Genomic DNA, 20,090 nt, shown 5'->3' with positions numbered 1-20,090 from the left:
TTCATCTTTTTATGGTGACCTGCTGTTCCTTTATGAGCAACAGACTGGCACATATTTGAGGCACTTATATAGTTTACATAAAGAATAGTAGGTGCTGTGGTGCGAGTTACAGGTTGGAATCTAATTAAGGGACTCGGCTGGTTTAACTACAGAATAATAGAAATCTGTGAGTTAAAAAGTGAAATTTAATTGCGGGCTTTTGGTAGCTGAAGAAATACTTCCACAGAGGCTGGTACCCCATCGTCAAGTCCCCCTTTGTTTACATGGGGAGAGTCTGATCCAGCTCCCTCTGAGCCAGCTCTCAGAGTGAACAGAACCCTGACATTCCTGTTTATATCTGTCAGCCAGGGCTCCCTGATTGGACCAGATTAATAGCCCCAATCAGGGAACTCATGTTCTATGAGGTTCACCTGGCTGACCTTATTTCAATCATTACAGCTTATACTTGGGAAAACCAAACAACTGGAAATAAGTGGCAGGCACAACATTAAATCAACAAGCTTTGGTCGTTTAATAGAGAATATCAGGTTTCCTAGGAATAAATTGCAGACTGGAATCTAATCGAGGAGCTCAGAGTGGTTTATATATAGAATAATAGATACTTGGGTTGAGTTATAGTCAGGAATCTAATCAAGGTGTTTGGGGTGACTGTCCGTATATAATAACAGGTACCTAGCAGACAGTTCCAGACTGGAATCTAATTGAAGGGTTGGGGGTGATTTTATATATAATAACAAATACCTGGAGAGGAGTTAATGACTGGAATCTAATCAAGGAGTTCAGGGTGGTTTATACCATAGCAGATACCCGGAATGAGTTACAAACTGGGAATTAAATTGAGGGGTTCAGGGCTTTTATATGTAAAAAAAGATATTCAGGAATGAGTTACAGAATAGAATCTAATCAAGGAGTTCGGGTGATTTATATATACAATAACAGATACCTGGGAATGAGTTACAGACTGGAATCTAATCGAGAAGTTCAGTATGGTTTATGTGTAGAATACCAGGTACCAAGGAGTGAGTTACAGAATGGAATTTAATCGAGGGGTTCAGGGTGATTTATATCTAGAATAATAGGTACCAGGAGTGAGTTACAGACTGGAATCTAATCGAAGGGTTGAGCGTTTTATAGATAGAACAGATATCTGGGAGTGGGTTACAGACCAATATCCAAACAAGGGCTTTCTCCATAGAATAACAGATGTGCAGGAATGAGTTACAATGTGGGATCAAATGGAAAATACTAAAATATTGAGTTTGTTAGACAACTATCTGAACTGTCAGATCAGATCACAGAATAGAAAGATCTTGGTGTCAGAGGCTATATATTTACTACATCTTGCAAGTTGCTTCAAAAGTTACATTCAATTTTAATGGATAGAGAATCCCACACAGTGAGCTCTCAATTCTGCTTGAGGCACTGCCTGGAAGATTTAGCTACCAGAATCTCCCCTGGAACAAGTCAGCATTGTTCCTGAGTGCCTCTTGGTTGAAAACACAAACTGTTGCTCCACTAATATATCAATACCAGGCAGCACTCACCCTCGCATACAGCATACAGAGACTCCACAGCAAAGAAACAGGTTCACCTTGATATTTATATTCTCCAAAAGCTTCATCCCACTTTACTCTTTACTATTATCATTCCCTTCCACTCCTTTCTCCATCACTAGCTTATCTAGCTTCCCCTAAACTGTTCTACCTCAGCCACTCCCTGTGGGATAGAGTTCAGCAGTCTGACCACTTTCTCGGGAATGACATTTTCCTGAATTCCTTCAGGATTTATCACTGAGTATTTTATATTCACAGCTGCTGATTCTGAAATTCCCCAACATGTAAAGAATAACTTCACTCCACCTAAACTATTTTAAAAACTCCTGGCTATGAGGTGACCCTTCAGACTTCTCATTTCTACAAGAAAGACTGTGGGTAGGAATTGGTTCCGGAGTTGGAAATTCCATGTGACCCACGTACATTAAAGTTCGCAAAGCTGCCCAGGAAATGAACACAAGTCTCTGCAGGACTGCTGGAAACAATGCTCTCTGAATGAATTATTTTCACAACATTCTCATCATACATAGCTCATGTTTACAATGACGACCAAAGGTTTCAATTGTGTTTTGTAATTTGAAGCAGTTAGTAGTATTGAAACTGAAGTTCATACAAATAATGGATAAGATTATGTCAATCTAGTGAATAGTGGTATCGCACAGTGACTATGCTTCAACTCATCCATGCCGACCAGATTTCCCAACCCAATCTAGTCCCACCTGCCAGCACCTGGCCCATATCCCTCCAAACCCTTCCTGTTCATATACCCATCCAGACACCTTTTAAATGCTGTAATTGTACCAGCCTCCACCACTTCCTCTGGCAGCTCATTCCATACACGCACCACCCTCTGCGTGAAAAGGTTGCCCCTTAGGTCTCTTTTATATCTTTCCCCTCTCATCCTAAACCTTTGCCTCTAGTTCTTGACTCCCAGGAAAAAGACTTCATCTATTCCCCCACCCCAGGAAAAATACTTTGATAAAATCATGCCCCTCATGATTTTATAAACCTCTATAAGGTCACCCCTCAGTCTTTGATGCTCCAGGGAAAATAGCCCCAACCTCTCCCTTTAGCTCAAATCCTCCAACCTTGGCCAGGAATCTCACATTTTTTTGCAGCCTGCCGTTGGTGTGTATTGTGGAGTCAGACAGTCAGAGAGTTGGGAAACAGGCTCTTTGGCCCAACTCATCCATGCTACTGAACTGATCTAGTCCCATTTGCCTGCATTTGGCCCATGTCTCTCTAAACCTTTCCTGTCCCTACCCAAATGCCTTTTAAAATGTTGTAACTGTATTTACCTCTACCACTTCCACTGGCAGCTCATTTCATTCACACCACACCTGCTGTGTGGAAAAGTTACCCCTCAGGTTCCTTGGCCCTCTCACCTGAAACCAATGCCCTCTAGTTTTGGACTCCCCTACCCTGGGGAAAAGACCTTGGCTATTCACACTATTCATGCCCCTTCATCTGGAAAGATTTAAAGATACATCTCACCACACCTAGCTGGGGGATGGAACTCAAACAGAGATTCTGGCTGAGGCAGGAACACGAGATCTCCTCCCTGTCAGCCCACTCCCTCCCTGCATACTTCAGGTAATGATGTGGTCATGGGATACTGACAATCCACAAACCAGGCCCAACCTTATTCTCACTCAAAAACCCTCTTCGCATTAGGGGGTACTGATATTTGATGAGAAACTGGATGACATGTAGCTCTTCTTCTTTTGATGGTGGGGTGCAGAGATTCACCAGAGATGCTGGAAATGGTCCTCCTTAGAGCAGAGGTTATGGGTAGGTTGACGGATGCTTTAATGGAGACTTACAAAGGGTCTTGAGACAGACTGTATTCACTGACAGGAATGTCAATAAAGGGGGGACATAGATTCAAGATCCCGCACAGTGAGAGTCAGTGAGAATGAACCTTTTTTAGATAGACACGGATAACCTTGGTCTTTTATCTCTAACCATGACGTAGAGATGCCGGTGTTGGACTGGGGTGGACAAAGTTAAAAATCACACAACACCAGGTTAGAGTCTAATAGGTTTACTTGGAAGTACAAGACTTCTAAGCTTTCATTGCTCCAAAAGCTTGTGCTTCCAAATAAACCTGTTGGTCTATAATCTGGTGATGTGTGATCTCTAACCACAACAGGGTGAGACAGCAAGCTGTGAAATAAGATACTCCTGAAGTCTGATAATTTGGGTTCTCATGCCTCATCAGTAAAAGATTTGTTTAAGAAAAGGTTCGAGAAAAGAATCAATCATCCGATAGTGTCACAGACTTGAACATCTGTTTCTTGCTCAGGGACAATATCGAGAGTGATATAAGATAACCATCATGTCTCGAGGAGGAAAGTGTATCTTGAGGTGAAAAGATCACTTCAAATGGAAGTGTATAAATCAGAATAATGCTGGATCCAGCCGAACATTTTGTTTACTTCAAGACAAGTTTAGACAGATGGGAACCTTTCCAATTTCTCTTATTACTTCCTTGATGGAGGGTCTACCACCTTCACCTGCAGAGACCAACTTTATCTGATCATTTTTCTGGCCCAGGACTACCGTCATCAAGTATGTACATCTGTATCCCTCCAATTATTTTTACATGTCCAGACATAGGAAAATATTCCTCTGTTTCCTATCCAACGTAAATGTCATATTGAAATGGTCACAATTTAATAAATGGCTTTAATGCCAATAGGATTTCAACCTTTTTGGATAAACTCTCAGACCAAATCCTACAGCTTGCCTTGCAACCTTTAAGCTTCGAAGTGTTATAGATGCCAAGGTTGGTCATACTTTTCAAAATAGTGCCATTTATAATTTACACTCTTTCCATTTCTGTCATGCCAAAGTATATCAACTCACACTTCTTCGAGTTGAACTCCATCTGCCATGCTTCCCCATCCTGTCAATGTCACCCTTAAGTCTATAACTATTCTCAGTGTGATCCAACACTTCACAAGATTTTGTATCATCTGCAAATGTTATAAAACCACTCCTGGGTGTAGATTTTTCATAAAAACTGAAAAAAAATGTAATATGAGCGAAACGGACCCTTGGGGATCAACAGCACAACACACCTCTCCCTGTCTGAAAAATGCCCTTCTGCTTTCTGTCAGTGCGCCACTTTTGTGTCAGTATCAGCACTTGTCGACACGCCCCTGTCTTCTCAATAGCTCACTGCGCGTACCATTGCTAAATTATAGAAATTATAGAATTATAGAACATTACAGCGCAGTACAGACCCTTCGGCCCTCGATGTTGCAGCGCCCTGTCATACTAATCTGAAGCCCATCCCACCTACACTATTCCACGATTGTCCATTTGCCTGTCCAATGACGACTTAAATGCACTTAAACTTGGCGAATCCAGTACAGATGCAGGCAAAGCATTCCATACCCTTACTGCTCTCTGAGTAAATGTCTTTCTGAAGTCCATGTACAGAACATTGACTGCAGCACCTTGATCCATATTCGCATCAAAACATTTAATCAAGCCTGCTTAAGTTTCTACACGGTAGTTTGTCTGAAATCCAGCCTCACCACTAGCTGAGATTAGATGGCTCAGTGCAAACCTGAGCACTTTGCTCAGCTGCTTTAAGGCACTTACTTTTTTTCATGTTAACTTGGTGATGGCTCAGGCCAGCCATTAATTCAAACAGCTGGGTCTTATGAAGTGGGTCTGTTGGGAAGCGACTGCCAATTATCGAGAGCCTGTCTTGGAGATTGTTGACCTAACTTTTTTAACTTCAGATTACAACACAGATAAAGGAAGGTGGCCAAGCCATTAAAAGGTGAGATTAATACACTGAGCTGTGACCCTCTTTTCTGATGCCTGCAAGATTCCACATAGCACCACTTCACATTACAACTCTCCAGCAGAAATCAAAGTGCTGTCACACCATACTGACCTTTGTTGTGGTTTACAAAAAGGGGGTCACAGCATGTTATTTCCCTGATGCTAATCCCTATCAATGACTGGACAACCTGTGAGATCTTTACAGAACAGCTAGCACAAGGACAAGAGAATTCAAACGCAGGAGGCAAACTCTATTAACCTATTCAGCGAAGAAATACTCATATTTAATCATGCATAGATCCTCTCTCTGTCTCTCTCTCTCTCTGTCCATCACTGGCACTTTTCACTTGCTGCCAATTGCTCATTCCACTGCCTTCACAGTCAGAAATTCTCCTCAGTTTGGTAATATGATCATCAGTTGATCAAAACAAAACAGGAAAGGTGAACTCAGCTGAGACTCGCCAAGTAAAGCTCTGTGAAGCGGTACAGCACATGTACGACAAGGCTCCTGGAAAAAACTGAACCTTCGATAGCTGCATCAGAGACGGCACATAGAAACACCCAACATCTTTTGGTCATCGCCCAGGTACTCACCACCTTTACCATGCCTCCCCTTCGAACGACTTTGCTTGGAGTCACTTTGCTGTGTGCAGGGTCCACTCAGCAGTAAGACGGCGATGAAAGCAAGTTCGATGGCAGCTTGTCTGCTGAGCTGCACTACAGGAAACATTTCCCCAAGTTTGTTAGCAACAAAACGTATGCATACACCACTGTGCTCACATCTTTTTCTCCCCCCATACTCTAGATCCACGCTGGCTGGAGACAATCATTAATCATTGCGAAGTCACACCAGCGACTATCATCACCCAAGTCTTGCTGAGCAGAAAGCTACATCAAACTGCTGAAGCCCCGAGCAGAGGAACATGCCTCTTTCCCTCTCCCTGGCAGATCCACATTCGCCCACATTGCACCGAGCGCGGGTTATTGCGACGGGAGAGACAGGCTAAACTCAACTCCACGTTCCAGTGGGGCAAACACCTTCTAGCTTGATGCACAGAAATAGTCCCAGCAACACTCTCCCTCTCCCATTTTCACCCCCTGCACAAAAAAAACCAGAAGCACGGATAGATTTGATGCAGGGAAGTCTGTGTAAAGTGTAGCGCAATTTTTATATAAAAAGACTCACAGATAGGAGGCGACAGATCAAGAATGCCAAAGAGAGATTTTTAAAAAAAAACACTGGGAGGTTATAATCTGCAAAAGCGTTCAGTCTCATTTCAGTGATAGCAATTTGACGACCGAGCGGGTAGCAATTGTGCTCAGAATTGCAGATATTTCTGCCGAGTGTAGACTCTAGAACACAAAGAGCTAAAAATAAAAGGGCTTCTGTGCCCCTTCAGTCTATGTTTAGAGTCCTTTTTTATTACTGTTAATCCAGCAATGCACAGTGTGTCAACATGAATAATCAAGGAATAAAAATCGATTATGTGTATATATTCGGCATTTACAGGTGGTACATACAAATCTTTATTTTGCTTTTTCTCCCCCCTTTGGTTGCAATTACTACCATTAATTGCCTCGAGAAGTTAAAGGGGAGCCTGGTCATACATCATACCTGCCAAGAAGAAAAGTGTTTGGTTAATTCAGAACTTAAATCACAACAGTGTCAGCTCCAGACTCGGGAAGAACTATAATTGCAGATTAACAGACAATCTGTGCAGTAAGGTTACCTAGAATATATTTCTTTTAATAAAACAGACTGAATTGTGGCGCATGGTGCAAGCAAATAAGATACAATCTGCAGTGCCAGCTAGTGTTACAGCCTCTTGCATTTCTATATATAATTTCCATGTTTTGGCATCTTTCCTGTTTTTCTTTCTCTCTCACTTGCAACCCACGCTACTGACATGATGTTGAGTGTTTAAAATATTAATATGTAAAAAGACATTAAACAACAACAAAACTAAATGATCTCAGGAAGAATGATAACTTTCAGCTGAACCTGCGTCCAACTCCAAATCCCCTTTTACCATCGAGTGTGGGAAGATACACTTAAATAAAGGAATTCCTTCGGCCTCTCGGTCTTCGGGAGGGGGGCTGACGGGGCGTCAGAAGACATTCCACTGTATCAGTTTCCGTTAATACCAATCGCTCCTTGCCCCCTTGTATGCTGATTAGAATGTTGCTCTGACAGATTATACCCTCCTGCGTGCTTGTCACACACTCCAGCGAGGTGAAAAAAAATGTGGCCACCCCATCGAGCCTTCACCATCCTGCTCGCCCTTCTGTCCCATTAGACAGGCTCAAGATAATTCAGGCCAATGCCCTCATTTGTAGCGTCCAGCAAAGCCCACTCTCTGGGATAAGAAATTTCTCCTCATGTCAGTTCCCTGTATCCTTAAGCCCCTCGTCCTGGACTCCTTGGTCATCAGGAACATCCTTCCTGCACCTTGCTCTGTCTCTCCTCTTAGAATTCCATAAGTTTCTATGAGATTCCCCTTATCCTTCTAAACTCCATAAAACATAAATCTAACTAATTCAAGCTTTGCTCAGAAGAACAAAACTGTGTCGAATGATTCTCCACACCACCCAATAACAGGGCGTCAAAGAATTCTGTAGATAGTAAAGGGTCATTTACGAGTAAAGAGTTGCCCAACCTAGTCCCAAATCTCAGCTTTCCCCCCATAATTCTCAACTCAAAACCCATGATCCTCTGTGAGACCAAAAAAAGCCTTATTTCTGTTCTAAGTGGACAACCAATCATTTTTATGATCCATAAGAGGAAACATCCTTTCAACATTTTTTTTTCAAGATCACCCTGGTACGTTTCAATAAAGTAGCTTTTTACACTTTTGAACTCCAGCAGATACAAGCCCAATGTGCCTAACCTTTCCTGGTATTAGTCTGACACATTATCTCTGAACTGTTTTACATCCTTCCTTAAATAACATGACCAATATTACATGGAGTACTACACACATATGTGGTCTCATTTGTATAACTGCAGCATAACCTATCACTTCAATATGCAATTCCCCTTCCAATGGACAATAACCTTTCCTGGGTACTTACTGGACCTCAGATTAGCCTTTAGTACTTTATGTATGAGGATACCCTGATTCTTCTGCATTTCAGAACCCTGCAATCACACCGTTTCAATAATATGATCCTTTATTATTACTCCTGCCGAAATCCACATCTTTTTCTCTATTTCCGGCACTTTTCCCCACTCACTTAACCCATCCACAGTCAGTTCTTCTATAACGTGATGGTTGCATTCTTGCGCATCTCCACTTTCTAGAAAAATCGTGCTTTAAAGTGTTGGAGACGTAATCACGTTACAGCTAACACACGTTTTCAAAGTTTGCGCTTTAAAAACAACATCCCCAATTTGTCAATCGTGTTAGAGCAAATTTGCATTGATGAAATGTGCATTACAGCAGAACGACCTGTATATCATTTGTATCCTCTTTGTGTTCTCGTCATAACTTTTTTTCCCCATCTGTCTTTGCATTATTGGCAAATTTGACAATCATCTCCTTGCTATCTCTTCATCCAAGTCATTTCTATGAATTGTAAACAGTTAGGGTCCGAGCAATGATCCCTGTGGCACACCGTTCATTACACCTTGGAGATAGTGAGGACTGCAAATGCTGGAGAGTCAGACCTGAAAAGGGTGGTGCTGGAAAAGCACAGCAGCTCAGGTAGCGTCTGAGGAGCAGGAAAATCGATGTTTCGGGCAGAAGCCCTTCAGGAATGTTACACCTTGCCAGCCTGAAAACCCATTGATGCCTATTCGTCACTTGCTGTTAGTCAGCCAAACTTCTATCCATGCTCATACACTACTCCTTACACCATTAGCTTTTGTCTCCTGCAATAAACCTTGAAGTGGTTCTTCATTGAATGTCTTATAGAAATTATTTTTAGAATCCCTACAATGTGGAAACGGGTCCTTCGGCCCAACGAGTCCACATCGACTCTCCGAAGAGTCTCCCACCCAAGTACATTACTCAACATTTACCCCTGATTAATGCATCTAACCTACACATCCCTGAACACTATGGGCAATTTAACATTGCAACCCCACTAGGCAGAAGTGGGTATTGCAGATGCTGGAAATCAGAGTCTGGACTGGTCGATTTTCCTGCTCCTCAGATGTTGCCTGACCTGCTGTGCTTTTCCAGCACCACTCTAATCATGGCCAATCTACGTGGCCTACACATCTTTGGATTGTGGGAGGCAACCCACACAGATAGGGAGAGAATGCGCAAACTCCACACAGTCACCCAAGGCTGGAATTGAACCTGGGTCCCTGGCACTATAAGGCAACAATACTAACCACTGAGCCACCTTGCCACCTAAATGCTGATATGATCTCAGCTGATGGTGCTACAGGACTGCCAAATTTCAAAAGAAACCTTGCTTGACAGATGATATCTTAACATTTTCAGCTGGTTACCATGACGGTTAGTCACTGAAACACATTCCCTCAAGGCTGCAGATATCCTTTAACAATAGAATATAAGTTTATTACAGACAATCAAAATAAACAAAGCTACTTATACACATACGACAGTAAGAAATCTCTGAACACAGTGTCAAGCTGATCCATAACCATTTCCTTTTACATATAAAAATAAAATATTGCAGATAATGGGAATCTGAAATAAAAAGGAACAGAAATTTATGGAGAAATGCAGCAGGTTTGGGCATATCTTTGGAGAGAGAATAATTTTTCAAGTTCAGTACAGCTCTTCTTCAGAAATGGATTGTTTTACGGTCACTCATTCTCAAAATTTGTTTTATTTGAATTGATTTATTATTATCTGTACTGAGATACATTGGAAACCATTGTTTTGCGTGCTAACCAGACCAATCATACCTTATATAAGTCCATCAGGATAATGGAACAGAATGCAGAATATAGTGTTACAGCTCCAGAGAAGGCACGGAGAAAGACCAACTCTGATACATGAGGGGTCTGCTCATTAATCTGACAACAGCAGGGAAGAAGCTGCTCTCGAATCTGTCGGTACGTGCTTTTAAACTTTTGTAAATTTCAGTCTCTTCTATCTTAGCTCTTAAGTTTTTACTTAATGGGTTCTGCCTAGTTTCTTTCCCATGGACTGCACAGACAATTTTAAAACTCCCTTATGTTTTTTTAGTTCTGACAATGTAAATGCTTATAACCAATTTCTCCTCGCTTAGAGAGTCCACAAACTTGTTCAGCTAGCATGATTAAAGTAAAAGCCTAATTCACCGATCAGGTGAAACTGTTGTCTCTGCTAAGTTGAATTATATACATATGTACAGAAGTCCATAAGACATAGAATCATACGCAGGCCATTTTTTCCCCATCAAGTCCACTCCACTGTCCAATGAGATCATGGTTGATCTGATAGTCCTCACCTCCACTCTCCTGCCTTTACCCCATTATCCTTGATTCCTTGGAGAGAAGTCAGAGTCAACCCTTTGGGTCCAGTGACTCTCCTTCTGAAGAAATGTTGCTGGACCCAAAACATTAAGTCTGATTTCTCACCACAGATGCTGCCAGACCTACTGAGTTTTCCCCCAAGTCCCTCCTCCCTACCTTTTATCTTAGCCTGCTGGGCACACTTTCCTCATTCCTGAAGAAGGGCTCATGCCCGAAACGTCGATTCTCCTGCTCCTTGGATGCTGCCTGACCAGCTGCGCTTTTCCAGCAACACATTTTCAGCTACTGAGTTTTCCAGCAATTTCTGGTTTTGTTTCTGATTGCCAGCAGCTCCATCTGCATTTGCTTCAGTATTCTTATCCTTGATTCCCTGAATGATTAAAAATCTCAGCCTTGAAAATATTTAATGACCCAGAGTCAACAATCCCCTCTCTGATAAGTAAATCCAGATTCATAACCCCCTCAAAAAAGGTATTCCTCCTCATCTCTGTCTTAAATGTGTGATCGCTTTATTCTGAAAGGACATCTCCTTGCCCTAGATTCTCCCCAAGGGGAGAACAACGTCTTAGCACCTACCCTGCCAAGTTCCCTAAGAATCTTGTATGTTTCAATAAGGTCACCTCTCATTTTATTTTCTACTGAGAGAACAGGCTCAAATTGCTCAACCCCTCCTCATAAGTCAATCCCTCCATACTCGATATCAATCTAGTGTACCTTCTCTGGACTACCTCCAGTACCAGTATCTTTGCTTAGATATGGGTCAAAATTGCTCACAGTTCCAATTGTGGTTTGTGGGCAAGAAGGTGATCTCACTGGTTCTTACTCCCACCATGGACAATTAGATTAGATTACTTACAGTGTGGAAACAGGCCCTTCGGCCCAACAAGTGCACAGTGACCCGCCGAAGCGCACCCATCCAGACCCATTCCCCTACATTTACCCCTGCATCTAACACTATGGGCAATTTAGCATGGCCAATTCACTTAACCTGCACATTTTTTGTTTGGACTGTGGGAGGAAACCGGAGCACCCGGAGGAAACCCACGCAGACACGGGGAGAATGTGCAAACTCCACACAGTCAGTCGCCTGAGGCGGGAATTGAACCCGGGTCTCTCTTCTAATTTAGGCCCTTAAGTGGTTAAATAATACTGGCTGGGTGAGCATTTATTGCCCATGAAAAAGTGAGTTGCCTTCATGAACTGCTGCAGTCCTTGCGATGTAAGGGCTGCAGCACTTTGTCATAAACAAAGTTGCCTGAAGTTGAAGCAGGTCCTGGCAACTGTCGAGGTGATGGTATTGGGACGGAAGGACCAGGAAGCTTGGGAGAAGGCAACCAAGTGTCAGTACTGCTAACATCATCTATAGATTCATATGTTGGTGGTTGTGTTGGTATTGGGAGTGGATTACCCCCCATGTTAGGTGGCTGGAAGTTGTTGAATGGCTGGTAAGTGTCCACTGGTAGATTCAGGAGGGAGTTCCAGGGTTTTGACCCAAAGATAGTGAAGCAACAGAGGTATACTTCCAAGTCAGGGTGTTGAGTGGCTTGGAATGGAACTTGCAGTTGGTAGTAAGTCCTTTGCCCTCATCCCTGTGGGTGGTAAACATCACCATCTGGAAGGAGCTACCAAAGGAGATTAGATGAGATGCAACAGAACAACCTAAAATGATCCCTTCTGACCTCAGTTTATAATCGTACCTGAAAGACAGGTGTTCCAGTAGTGGGACACGATCAGTTTCACCATGTGCTTAATTCCCTGAAATGGCTCTTGAACCCACAACCTTCTGAAACAGGCAGATAGTTCCTGTGGCTTGTGGCTGTGACTGACATTGAGGAAAGAGAAATCTACTTAAAGCCAAACTCTTGCACCCTCATCGACATCTCGGAATACCTCGGAGAATACTTGTGCGTGCATGTGGACAGAATCAATTTCACTGGAAAATCACACAGTGCCAATCTCAGAATCACAAGCAAGGGCATTGGGAATGCATCCACTAGGATTTAGCTTGACACTAAATCAAACTGAATTCATGCAGCGCCACTATAATCCCCAAAGTGTCAAATTATATTCCATTCCGATCTTAGCTTGATTCAAAGTGACAGCATTGAGGTAAAAGGCTGGTGTCCTCCTTTGTCTTAGCTTGGCTTCAAATCAGTTATTCTCGACAGCCTTCCAACCCCTGAAATCCTCACTGTATCAAGGGCATAACTCATCAATTTAGTCTCAACTAATTCCTTTTCTGCACCAAAAAGTTATGGAGTTTCATTATCGCTCAATTTTCCTTATAGTCTATCACCTGAACTTACCAGTGCGGTTCCCCTCGGTGTAATGGCCTGAACTTCCTTGTCTTCTCACCCATCTTTTGAGGTCTGGTGGCACCCTTCACCATTGGCAGACTCCTTCAGCGTGGACTTTTACAGGTTGGGCTCTATCGATCTGATTGATTTTTTTGAAGAAATGACAAATCGTGCATGGGGGAATTTCTATGCTTGTGATTTGTATGGATTTCTAGAGTCATTCAAGAGACTGCTATAAAAGGCAAAGCTTTTGAAGGAAAGTTATTGACCTGGTTAGCGCAAGAAGTCAAAAAATAGGGACAACAGGCATTTACACTCGTTGGCAGTATTTAGATAGTCATCTTCCACAAGGATTTGTGTTGGGACTTCAATATTCACAAACACCTTCAAACAATGGGGTGCAAGGTCATATATCCTGAATTTCCAATGACTATATTGGTGTCATTGAAAGCAATGTCAAAATAGCCAATGGACGTTTCTCCGGCTGGAGAAAGGTTTGTCGTGGAGTTCCCCAGTGGTCAGGAATGGGACCCTTGCTTTTCCTGATTCATATTAATAACTTGGATCTTGGTGTGCAGAAAAAAATTAGAAGTTTGCGGATAACACAAAACATTGGAGAACTGTACACTGTGAGGAGAACAGTAGAGAACTCCCAAAAGGACACTGACATGCTGGTGTGCAGATGACATGAGATTCATTGCAGAGAATTGTAAGGTCACCCGAATGGCACTGTGGGTGAACCCACAGCATTTTGGTCAGATGAACACTGAAAGGCAATGTTAAATAGGGGTACAGGGTGTGGGAGCAGAGGGACCTAGGTACATATGCGCACATATCATTGAAGGTGGCAGGATGGGTGGAAAAAGCCTGCAGCTTCATTAATGGGAATACAGAGTATAAGAGCAAGGAGGTGATGTTGAACTTGTACAAGACACGTGTACAAATAACATTCATCCCACACAAATGCCAGGCTATGACCATCACCAATTCAACACTATCCAACCACTGCCCATTGACATTCAATGGTGTTACCATCACCAGTTCCCCCACTGTCAACATCTTGAGCATTACCATTGACAGGAAACTCAACTGGACTTGCCACATACACACTGTGGCTACAAGAGCAGGTCAGATGCTAGGAATACTGTGGTGAGTAACTCACCTCCTGACTGCCTATAATCTGTCCGTCATCTACAAAGCACAAGTCAGGAGTGTGATGGAATACTCCCCACTTGCCTGGATGGGTGCAGCTCCAACAACACTCAAGAAGCTTGACACCATCCAGGACAAAGCAGCCTGCTTGATTGGCACCCCATCCACAAGCATCCACTCCCTCCACCACCGACGCTCAGTAGCAGCAGTGTATACTATCTACAAGATGCATTGCAGAAATGCACCAAAGATCCTCAGACAGCACCTTACAAACCATGACCACATCCATCTAAAAGGACAAGGGCAGCAGAAATATGGAAATACAACCCCCACAAGTTCCCCTCCAAACGACTTGGAAATATGTCACCTTCAGTACCACTGAGTCAAAAGTCCTGCAATTCCCTCCCGAATGGCACTGTGGGTGAACCCACAGCAGGTGGACTGCAGTGGTTCAAGAAGGCAGTTCACCCCCACCTTCTCAAGGAGCAACTAGGGACGGGGCAATAAACGCTGGCCCAGCCAGAGACAGCCACATCCCAGAAATGGATTTCAAAAAAAGCTGGAGGATTGAGTTGTTGTGGGCGCCACATTATAGGAAAGACTGAATACATTGGAGAGAGTAGCAGAAGTGATTTACATGAATGATTCCAACAAAGAGAAATTCTAGTTCTAGGATAGATTGACGAGGTTGGGCCCATTCTCCCTGGACAGAAGACTGAGAGGAGATTTGATAGTGGTTTACAGAATGATGAGTGGGCTGGACAGAGTAGATAGGGGGAAGTTGTTGACACTTGTAAAAAAAAATCGAATGAGAGGGCATCGATTTAAAGTGTTGTCTGGAATGTACTGCCTAATGTGGTGGAAGCAGATTCAATTGAGGCATTCAAAAGGGGCACTGAATGGATCTTTTGATAGAAATAGGGTGCAGGAATAAGGGAAGAGGCAGGAGATTGGCACTTGGTGATAGAACTGGGCACAATGGACTGAATGGCCTCCTTCTGTGCCATACAATCCTGTGTTTCTATATATTTGGAAATGTAGCATTACAAAGAGCTATTGGTAGATTAAGCATGTTTGCAAGACCCTGTCAATTGTATTTCAGTACAAGCCAAAGGGATGTTATCCATTTAAAAAGGACAGAAACTGAAAACATTTGGGTGTTCAGACACCGAAAATAATGAAAAGAGTTAATGGACTGTGGGTGTACAGGATGAAAAAATACTCAGGTTCGGAAGTCATTCTCACCTGGGAGCATTGCAATTTTATTCTTCTTTCATGAATTGTTGGTATCACTGGCAAGGCTAACATTTGTTTCCAGTCTCGAAAAGTCCTGGGACTAAATGGTTTGCAAGGTCATTTCAAAAAGAGTGTAGGTGTTAACCACATTACTTTATATCTGGAGTCACATATAGGCCAGACCAGAAAAGGAAAATAGATTTCCTTCCCAAAATGACATGAGTGAACCAGCCAGACACTGATGTAAATCAATGATAGCAACCACCACTAAAACTAGCCTTCCAAATCATTTCATTCATTGAACTTGAAGACACTGTCCCATAGCATTACATTTAGGCATGCAGATTACTAATCTAGTGACATTACCACTATGCCACCATTTCTGCAGAAATTCAGCACAGCTCACCTGAGGAAGGACAGACTAACCTTCAGGGGAGAGTAATATTGATTTACATGAATGGACCTGGAAATCCAAGTGTTGTACAATAAGGAGAGGTTCAGCAAACTAAAGTTGCAATCCTACAAATTTAAATGGGTAAAGGATCATTTGATTGAAGTTTTCAAGGTATTGAGGGAAAGCAATAGGATTGATTGGAAGAAATTATTTTTTTGACAAGTGAGGAAATTTGGAATAAGGGCACATCGACTCAGTAATAGTGAAATTAGGAAAAACTTCTTCACACAATGATGGTAGAATTATTTTCTGAAAATGCCAATTAATGCTAGATGTTTTATTCCCCCTTTGAGAGGGATTGATTGATTGATTTTTATTAACTGAAAGTATGAAAGGTTTTAGGGTTAAGGAGCAGATCAGCCATAGTGTCAGTAAATGGTGGAACAGGCTGGAGAGGCTGAATGGCCTCCTTCTGTTCTTTGTTGCACTGGCTTTAATCTTCATCACTAGGCAGACCTTGCACTGTTATAAAGCCTTGTACACTGGGTATCAACTCTTGACCTGAGGTTTCCAATAATAAAAATGACTTATTTATCCATCCTGAATAAATGCAAGTTGCACAAATATTCTGTCCTATCACTTGGAGAATGTTATCTTTGACTAACCGTCTCCATACCAAAAATTTAAATGTGTGTTGATTTTAGTTGCTTCATATAATCGTTCAGACAAATCCTTTTTTAATGAGTATGCACATATCACCACTAAATTTTAATTACTATGATATAATGCAAGATTCTGCCCAACTGAGACGAGATGAACAGACAGACACACAGACTCTGCTGTGGATGTGAAGAAAAACATCCCTTTTTAAAAGGAGTCCCTGAAAGAGATACTCTCTCTATAAAAGGGGTCCCTGAGGGAGGAACCCTCTATAAATGGATCCCAGATAACAAAAATCCAAGAGAGAATTAGTTGAATTATGGAATGGGAAGAAACTCCATTAGAGAGGGAAATGTCAGACGAAGAAATAGGGGAGGACAATGAGATGGGAAAGGAGAATTTGAATGAGACAGAAAACAGACAGATTGGAATAGAGAAGGACAGAGATTGAAAGAGGGTAAATGAATTGTGAGAGATAGAGAGAGGGGGAAAGTGAGATAAAAAGAGAGAGCCAAGCAGATACAAATAGAGTTAGACAGACAGAGGTCAGAGAGAAATGAGGACAGAAAGAGAAGGAGGAAAATATAAAGAGAGAGGGAAGGAGAGAGACAGAGGCAGAAGGAGAGAGACAGAGGGCAACAGCATTGTGATAACTGACCGGTGACAGAGAGGTTATAAAAGAAATGAAGAGAAATAACGGTGGCTGCTCGCTTGGTTCATAATGGAATGAGCTACTCATGTCTGTCATAAAGATCTAGCAGGGGATTCTATTTACAATATGTAATAAAGATGTCAGTGCTGCAATTTATTGAGGTATTTGCCCTGGGAAACTAAATCTTTTACCAAGGGCAAGCTAATAACCTATACAGTTCATTTGAATATACCATCTGATAGATTTTTTTTGACAAGTGGAGCATCTCAAGGTGAGTACACAGCTACTGAGAGCAGGTCTGAAAATAGGAAATTACTGTGTAATTAAAGTGTATGTTTGTAACACTGACACCACAGAATCATGTCCAAAATGATGGAGAAGCGGAAAAAGAAAGTTACAGTCAATGTCAGTCTCAGTCGATGTTGGCTGTGTGTTAGGAGAATATTCCCTTAGCAAGTTAATAATTCCATTACACACAGCCGTGAACAGAGGCACTCGGCAGGGTTTACAATTCTGTTAACAGATCAGAAGCACTTGTGGGATTATCCTCAGGTATCCTGGGTTTGGGGCTGGTTTCTCTGTTCCAAATTTTCTGGATCTGTACTGCTGCAATGTTGCAGGACTTGGCAGTTTGCTGGAATTAGATCATTGCTGACACTTGTGAATTTCCATGTTTTGCCAGTTCCACAGTGCACAGCAGTTGGGACAGGTGGAAGTGAGGAGGTTATGATCCTCACAAGGCTGCAGATCTTTGAATCCAAACTTTCACAGAAAACTATGTGTGAAACAGTTTTGTTTTGTTGGTGTTTTTCTCCCCACCAAAATCGCTTCTGACATGCGTGAAACCAATGGCTGATTTTCGGAAGCACCAACCACTTTTCTAAAGAGCTTCTCAGGAGCATTGCTTTTCCTTTTGCACTTAGCCCTGTGAATCTCTCTGAGCATCAATTGTGGCTCACACTGTATCAAAAGGTTGTGGGATCACAACTCACTCTGGAATCATAAACATAAAAACTGGGCCAGTCATTTAGGGCAATGCTGAAGGAGTGCTGCAGTGTCAGAGGTGCATTTTGATTCGAAAAAGGAATTAAATCGAGGATCTACATGGTCTTTCAGCTGGGTATAAAATGTCCCTGAACTCCATTATGTAGAATAGGGGAGGAGGAGGATTTAGTGCTGGTGTCTTTTATTCCTCAACCAATATCATTTTAAAAACCTTTAATTGTCTTTAGGCACTGTGTTGTTGGGGGTCTTGTTATGTGAAATTTGGCTTCACTTGCCTGCATCGCAACATAAACTATACTTCACAGGCTGCTTAAGCTACTGTGGGATGCCCTGAGGTTGTGAAAGATGCTATATAAATGCAAGCGCTTCCCTTAAAGGGTAGGGTGCATCACCACAGGATAGAACAAAGCAGAATTTGGTTCCATTCAGTGCAAGATGCATTGCAGTGTGTACCATCACTGGCACACTCTGGCCTCTAGGTCACAGTCTGCTATTGATACCACCTCTTTTAAATAGAGAATCATTCTAGCAAATATGTCCTGTTATGAACCCAGCTAATGATAATGCAGGACAAGTCGGATCTCAGTGTGAAAACTGGCTTGTTAGATCACAAATGGCAATTTTGCTGCTGGTTTCTACCGTGGTCAGTCACTGAGCAGACTCACAAGAGGCTGTCGATGTACTTTTAACAAAATAACATCAAAGTTTATTACACACAGAAGGGAAACCACATAAACCAGTTTATCCCGTACAAGAACCATGTGAAACTGCTTTTGTTTTACAACTATCAGAAATAAACATTCAGTTCTTTTACCCTTAACAACAACCTTCCGGATACGCAAACCTCACTGAAGGGCCACTCCATTTTCATTTTAAAGATTCCTCTTAGTCTGACAGCTGTTCCTGGTTCCTTTCCAGCAATACTCCACATTTACTCAATGCTAGCTGCTTTGGGTATTTCTTTCTCCAAGATGCCCTCAATCAAACTGTTAACATGGCTCACATATTTCATACACGGGTTCCTTAAATTCCTGTTCTACAACCTTCTGTTTCTATACGTTTCTCTTATGAATATTAAGCCATTCATGACTTTGTTTTCCTTACCGTACATGTTCAGCAGACAGCTGAAACTTCACCACAGTTCTTACAGACTGTTTCGACCTGAATGACCTGCTTTTACCTGAAGGACTTACACCTGCGTACACACTGACCTTCCAGACAATTCTCTCTTTCCAGAAGGAAATTATTTCTGTCTTTCCCTCCATGTGTCACAGGTATTCCAATAGCCCAATATTTTCCCATTTTCTATCTTTGTTTTCCTGAAGCGCAGAACAATGTACCCCAAAAGTTTTTTTTAAAAAATTCCTCAAAATACAAAACTGGCTTGATCATAGAAGACAGAGAGTAATGGTGGAAGGCTGCTTTTTTGGAATGGAGATCTGTAACTAGTGGTGTTCCGCAGGGATCAGTGCTGGGCCCTTTGATGTTTGTAGTATATATATATATAAATGATCTGGAGGAAAATGTCAGTGGTCTGATTAGTAGGTTTGCAGATGACACTGAAATTGGCGGAGTTGGTGATAGTGAGGAGGATTGTCAAAGGATCCAGCAGGTTATAGATAGATTGCAGATTTGGGCAGAAATCACAGATTCAATTTAATCTGGAAAATGTGAGGTGATGCATCTTGCAAGATCAAATTCAGATGAAAATTATACAATAAATGGCAGGACCCTTCGGAATATTGACATATAGAGGGATCTGAGTGTTCAGGTCCATGGACCCCTGACAGTAGCAACACAATTGGCTGAGGTGGTCAGGAAGGCATACAGCATACTTGCCTACGTTGGCTGGGGCATCAAATATAAAAGCCGGCAAGTTATGTTACATTTCCCGGGATGGAAAGAT

General features: G+C 42.2%; 1 protein-coding gene across 6 annotated transcripts in view; it reads right to left on the bottom strand.

Moving 5' to 3' along the window:
- The window catches only part of robo2 (roundabout, axon guidance receptor, homolog 2 (Drosophila)), a 1,634,458-nt gene that overhangs the window by 1,279,383 nt on the left and 334,985 nt on the right, over positions 1 to 20,090 (bottom strand). Inside the window, exon 1 of one of the 6 annotated variants that reach the window (XM_072585781.1) lies at positions 5,949 to 6,499. The exons of the other annotated variants lie outside the window; for them this stretch is intronic. Within the exon in view, the coding sequence (XP_072441882.1) occupies positions 5,949 to 6,084 (136 nt within the window). The 5' untranslated portion in view covers positions 6,085 to 6,499. Of the gene's footprint in view, positions 1 to 5,948; positions 6,500 to 20,090 lie in introns of those variants that run through there. 6 annotated transcript variants of the gene reach the window in all.

This window comes from Chiloscyllium punctatum, chromosome 15, assembly GCF_047496795.1.
Source record: "Chiloscyllium punctatum isolate Juve2018m chromosome 15, sChiPun1.3, whole genome shotgun sequence".
Lineage (NCBI taxonomy): Eukaryota > Metazoa > Chordata > Chondrichthyes > Orectolobiformes > Hemiscylliidae > Chiloscyllium > Chiloscyllium punctatum.
This window is presented reverse-complemented; position numbering and strand designations above follow the sequence as displayed.